This window comes from Trachurus trachurus (genome assembly GCF_905171665.1).
Source record: "Trachurus trachurus genome assembly, chromosome: 8".
Taxonomy (NCBI): domain Eukaryota; kingdom Metazoa; phylum Chordata; class Actinopteri; order Carangiformes; family Carangidae; genus Trachurus; species Trachurus trachurus.
Genome location: NC_139905.1, coordinates 2,050,765 through 2,057,188, shown reverse-complemented (window position 1 = coordinate 2,057,188; position 6,424 = coordinate 2,050,765). Strand labels below are relative to the sequence as shown.

The 6,424-nt window shown below is 44.5% G+C and overlaps 1 protein-coding gene across 1 annotated transcript; it reads left to right on the top strand.

Moving 5' to 3' along the window:
- Window positions 1–2,371: 2,371 nt before the first annotated feature.
- Window positions 2,372–5,247, top strand: LOC310989462 (keratin, type I cytoskeletal 13-like; the record flags this gene model as incomplete). The annotated part of the gene is made up of 6 exons (XM_083976535.1): window positions 2,372–2,680; window positions 3,367–3,449; window positions 4,170–4,326; window positions 4,447–4,608; window positions 4,805–4,930; window positions 5,023–5,247. 6 exons carry the CDS (start codon window positions 2,372–2,374, stop codon window positions 5,245–5,247), a joined length of 1,062 nt encoding a protein of 353 aa, XP_083832661.1.
- Between the last annotated feature and the right edge of the window lie 1,177 nt (window positions 5,248–6,424).

Sequence of the window (6,424 nt, the reverse complement as noted above, 5' to 3'; positions counted from 1 at the left end):
TCAAAGCTGCTTAGTGCCAGAGAAAGAGATACAGACCCCCTCAGGCCATGACAGAGGTGTCATTCAACTTGTTGTAAGTCGATGTATCATCACAAAAGTTATGAAAATATTTTATGAAGGTTGAAAAGTTCCTTAGTGTTGGTTTAATGTTATAAACAGTGGGTTCAGACGTCTAAGTTACAGTAATAAACTTGCAAACATTAATAGTGTTATTATAGTTATTCATTCAGGAACGGTGACGTCGTTCACAGCAGCAATAAAAAAACACATCAAAACAATCTGAAGAAATAAAAAAACAACAACAACAAAGGAAAACAACAAATAAAAACCTGAACAATAATTCAAATATTAAAGTAAAGTTGAACACAGTCGTGTGATGTAACTGAAGATGTTTTTATCTTTATGTGTTTGAGCAGCTGTTTGTTTATGTCAATGAAAAATGTCATGAGTTTCAATTATCGTACAGCCGTGCCTACAGCCTCAGGTGTGTGTGTCTCTGTGTGTGTGTGTGACCCCGTCTGACAGGTCGGTCTTTGTTTTGTTAAGTAAATCCACTGTTTGTTTCCTTTGTGTTGATGAAATTGACGGCGTCTCTTTGTTCTGTTTCTTATCAATGTTGTGTTGATGTTTTACAGGAACAAATCATCCATTCCTCTTTATTGCAGGAAGAAACTTATTGATGCAACTTTTATGTCAGTTTTAGATTATGGAGACGTTTTATACAGACATGCATCAGCTACAACTCTACACCCACTTGACTCATTCAGCCCTGAGGTTTATTACAGGCAACAGCTACAACACTTATCATTGTGACCTGTATTATAAAGTTCAATGGCCCTCGCTATCAAACAGGCTTGGTAGACACTGGATTTTATTTATTTTTAAAGCTCTCACTGGTCTCTTACCATCTTATATTAACTATCTTTTAATGCAAGCCTCTATCATACACGGTCAAAGGACTGACTCACACTGCAGGTTCCCTCTGTTAATACTGAATTTGGAAAGTGCAGTTTCTCTTACTTCTGCACCTGCAACCTGGAACAATCTACAAAACCATCTGAAACTCACCATGCTTTATCATTAGGACAATTTAAATCCATAACTGCATCTTATTTTACATCCAACTGCTCCTGTTTTTAACTAGACTTCTCTGTTTTCAATTTATCTTTGTCACTTTTACTTTTTGGTATTCTGGATATTCTTATGTATAACGTCTCTGCTATATTGTAAATGAGGTTGATCCTCAATATATTTATATATATAATATAATATAATAATATATATTAATTTAAATAAATGTTATAATATTTACATCGTATTTTCAAACAAATCAGACTGTTCCCAGGGGTTTTTTGTTCCATTGATCTTTATAATTTTTAAAGGGATAGTTCAACATTTTTGCAAATTGGCCCATTGCCATAATCCCTATAGTCATAGTAGTAGGTGCGTTACCTTTAATTGTCGGTGCAAGCTGTTTTTAGAACGGCGGAGCGGAGCTGTGAGCTGCTCAGAGCTACGCTACGGAGGCTCGTGGGATTTCTTTGTTTCCCTCATCAAACTCATCAAATACACAATCCAACAACGATGTAAGTTGTGACCTGCACATTCACCACGCTATGAGATAATAACAGAACATTACCAGACAGAGTTGTTTTAGAGGGAAATACAGAGACTGCTTGATGAAAAACTGTCCCTGAAGGCAACGCGCATCAGCGGTTTTGCATGAATTTACCTCATACATATTCGCGTTGCCGCCAGCGTGATTCGTTTTAAGCACTTTGTGTTGCATGTTCTTGCAGGAAAAGTGCTCTATAAATAAAATTTTGATTGATTGATTTGACTGATTATCTACCTCTGGGTCGTACTCCCAGTTGTCTCATATACTGTATACTCTACTTTACCTTAGTTTAGCATCGAGACCTGGAGTTTGGAGTTAGTTCTCCTTATTGGAAGAAATGTTTGTTTTTATTTCTGAATGTCTGGTGCTCCAGGCTCAGTGTGTGGACTGACAAGAACCGGTGCGGCAGGTGAGGGCCCCTGACCAAACATCAGAGCCGTCGCCTGGGGGGTTGAGGGCAGGGCCAGACCTGCTGGACCATGCACCTGACCCCTCAGTCCAGATCTTCTGGCTCTTTGGGCCCTGGGGCCTCACTACACCCGGGGCCTGGGATGTTTGACACCCCCTCCTCCCACCCCCGGCCGTTCGTGAGGGATAAAAGGCGCTGAGCTGCAGCAGCTCCTCATTCTCCTGCAGCTCCGACCAGCAGCCATGACCTCCTTCTCCACCCGCAGCAGCTACATGACCTCCTCCGCCAGGGGCTCCTCCATGTTGGGCTCCTCCATCTCCTCCTCCTCCCGCCAGGTCGGCGGCATGGGGTCTGGCAGCGTGTACGGGGGTGCCGGAGGATCCGGGGTCCGGGTCTCCAAGGCCTCCTCCTACTCCTCCCTCGCCAGCACGGCCTCCAACGTGGCCGAGAACTTCGACATCGCCGTCAACGAGAAGGCCACCATGCAGAACCTGAACGACCGTCTGGCCACCTACCTGGCCAAGGTGCGCTCCCTGGAGAAGGGCAACTCCGAGCTGGAGATGAAGATCAGGCAGTTCCTGGAGAGTCGGGCCACGCCAGAGGGTCACGACTACACCGCCTTCAGCGTCCGCATCAGAGAGATGCAGGAGAAGGTGAGAACAAAAAATAATAGGGCCCGGGCGGGGTTTGAACCCTAGTCTCCCGGGTAAGAGTCATGTGCGCTGTTGGTCGAATGGTTAGAGATTAGTAATTAGTATCACTGATGCATTCAATGACAGAGCGCAAATAACAATGATCTCTTCTGCAGATTCTAGACTCAGAAAATTCGACTTTTTAACAAAAAAGTTTGAAACATCAAAAGACGACGTGACGTGTTCGTGTGTTTAAATGTTTCCTCAGTAAAATAAACTGTCAGTGAATATTTACAGAAGGTATTTGAAATGCAAATTAAAGTGCAGGAGATTAAAGAGCTCAAAGTGGAGAAACTGGTCTGTTAATGAGGCAGGTGGAGGTGGGCAGGGCCAAGTGGGCGGGGCTGGTGTGGACAGGGAGTGTGAAAGTGACAGTGGGTGTTTTTCTTGTTTACATTTCAGAAGTTAATTGTTTGTTTTTAAGTGTTTAACTGAATTGTGTAAGTTTTAAGTTTTAGTTTCTGGCTCTCTAGTCTGTATTTAGTTTGTGAGGGACATTAGTATTTGAATAATGAGCAGAAGGTTAATTAAAATAATTACAGGATCAAACCTGAGATTGAAATATAATTAAATCATTTACAAAACAAAGAGGGACCTCTGCAGCGGTGGTTTGGAGCAGCTGAATTAACTCTGTGTCGTTGTCTCAGATCAAGTTCGCCTCCAGAGGAAACGCCGCCCTCGTCCTCTCCATCGACAACGCCAGACTGGCCACCGACGACTTCAAAATCAAGTGAGTATCCGGATCAGAACCTACGGTCTCTCCAGGGGCCAGCACAAGGACCAGGGTTACATGCTCTCATTCCAACATCCCACCATTCCGACATCACACCATTTAGACATACCCCCATTCCAACATCCCATCATTCAGACATCCCAGCATTCCGACATCCCACCATTTAGACATACCCCCATTCCAACATCCCACCATTTAGACATCCCACCACTCCAACATCCCACCATTTAGACATACCCCCATTCCGACAAGACTTTCAATATAAGGAAATGTGTGTTCCTCAACAGGTGAGTCCCTTCTTTAAGACATGCTGATAAAGGAATACCCACATGGTTGTGTGTAATTCTGCAGCAGAGCGCAGACAGGGACTAGTTTGCCTGTCTGGCCTCTACCTGCCCTTTTTACTAAACTTAACCAACTCCTTTCTTCTTTGCCTAAACCCAACCAGTGCAAAATCTTTTGGGGAAAAAATACGCTATTAAAGGAATTGTCAGAAAGGCAGGATGTTTAAAAAAAGAAAAAAATACCATAATTCTGACCATAGGAGGCAAAAATTGTCAGAAAGATGGGACGTTTGATAGAAAATTAAGTGTTGCCATTTAGACAATTAGAGGCCTATGTATGTCAGACTGGTAGGATGTCGGAATGGCGGTTGCCACCCCAGCACCAGGACCAGGACCTGGACCAGACTTGAACACGTCTCCATGACTTTTCTAGGTACGACAACGAGCTGGGCATGCGTCAGTCAGTGGAGGCCGACATCGGCGGGCTGAGGAAGGTGGTGGACGAGCTGTGTCTGGGCCGCACCGACCTGGAGATGCAGCTGGAGAGCTTCAGGGACGAGCTGATCCACCTGAAGAGGAACCACGAGGAGGTGAGACCAGATCCAGATCCAGATCCAGATCCAGATCCAGATCCAGATCCAGATCCAGAGAATGTAAATCTGTAACAGACAGGTGTGAGATGTGACCTCTGCCTCCCCTTCCCCCTGCAGGACCTGCTGGCTCTGCGGGCCCAGATGAGCGGCCAGGTGAACGTGGAGGTGGACGCCGCTCCTCAGGAGGACCTGTCCGTCGTCATGGCCGGAATCAGAGACCACTACGAGACTGTGACCGCCAAGAACGGCAGAGACTTGGAGACCTGGTTCCAGGCCAAGGTGAGACCACACAGACCTGCGTCCTGGGCAAATTTTCAACATATATATACACACACACGAAAATTCAACTTTCAATCAGAAACCTGGTCAGTGGAGGAAGACCATGTGATGTGACCGAGAGCTCCAGAACAGCTGTAGATAAACATGTGTAAATCTTCCGATATCTGATCAATAACCAATATGGATCCCTCCACAGTCGGTTGAGCTGAGTAAAGAGGTGGCCATGAGCACGGAAACTCTGCAGTCGTCCAAGTCCGAGGTGTCGGAGATCCGCAGAACTCTGCAGACTCTGGAGATCAAACTGCAGACCCAGATCAGCAAGGTGAGGCAAAAACAACAACAACTAGTAGCTAATCCATTGGTCCAAATTGGTTTGATTCATTCATGTGATGATGACACCCCTTCCCCCCGCAGAGAGCCGCTCTGGAGGCGGCTCTGACCGAGACCAAGAGCCGCTACGCCATCATGCTGTCCGGCTACCAGAAGACGGTGTCGTCCCTGGAGGAGCAGCTGGCGCAGCTCCGCTTCGACCTGGGGGGGCAGGGGCAGCTCTACTCCGAGCTGCTGGACATCAAGACCCGGCTGGAGCTGGAGATCGCTGAGTACCGCCGGCTGCTGGACGGAGAGACCGAGAGGTGAGGCCACCTGGCTGATCAATAACAGCATCACAAAGTCTCATCGTTTACACGTCAGAGCCATTAGCATAAAAACACCTAGATGATAGACAGTCAGAGACTACTAGACTAATAATAATTGAATGAACCTGAACACATTGACATTGACACACATTGACCCTCCCCCCCTCTAAAAACACCTCATTAGTAGGCTACTTTTTAATTTAAGGAATATAATTTACAAGAAAGTGCCCAAGCCATTAACTTAACCTTTTGCTTTTATTGTATTACAAGTTAATGTCTATTTTATATGTTTCAACACTTCTCTCTACAGCCGGTCCGCCACCACCACCACCACTAAAACCACCCGGGTCGTCACCATCGTGCAGGAAGTCGACGCTGCAGGAAACGTGTTGAATACCAGCACCAATTAAACCAGAAGAACCAGAACCAGAACCATGACTTCATTCTGAAGTCAACTTATCAATAAATAAACAGAGAAACAACCTGACAGAGACTCCTGTGCTGTTGTTGTTATTGTTGTCACTATTTTTATTTTATTTTTTAAAGGGTTAGGGTTAAAAGAAGGCCTATTAATAAATAACAAATATGTAACTGACATAACTGTTTCTATATTTATTATAGAGTCATCATTATCAAAAGAAAAAATCTGTAAATTAATCAATCAATCAATCAATCAGAGATGACTTTGATCAGTCATGAGAACACCAGCTGATCAACACTGACCTCATGTGGCCGGAGACTCACACTGCAGCTCTGTGGGAGAGAGAATAGAATAGAATAGAATAGAATAACCCATATTTGTGTTTACCTCAAACACTAACCAACTAATCCCTCGCTCATTGAGTCGGATTAGAGTACTGTAGTCATCTTAAGTATTCGTTGGGTGACTATTTTAGTTGAGCAGCTGTCATCCTCCATCACTATATTAAACATGTGGTAAAAGATTCATGACTGTGTGGTGGAAATTTACTGTGATCTGTATTTTCCTTGTAATAAGTGGTAAGGTAGTCTTTGAAGTAGTTGTAGTAAAATCTTGTAGCAATCCTGTTAACACCATTAGTGGAGACATTTGTGTACTGACTACAATCAACCTGGGGGCAGAGGAAGGACACTAGGATGACCCACGTATAACCTTGTTTACTAACTGATCTAGATTCAAGTCAAGTAATTTTATTTGT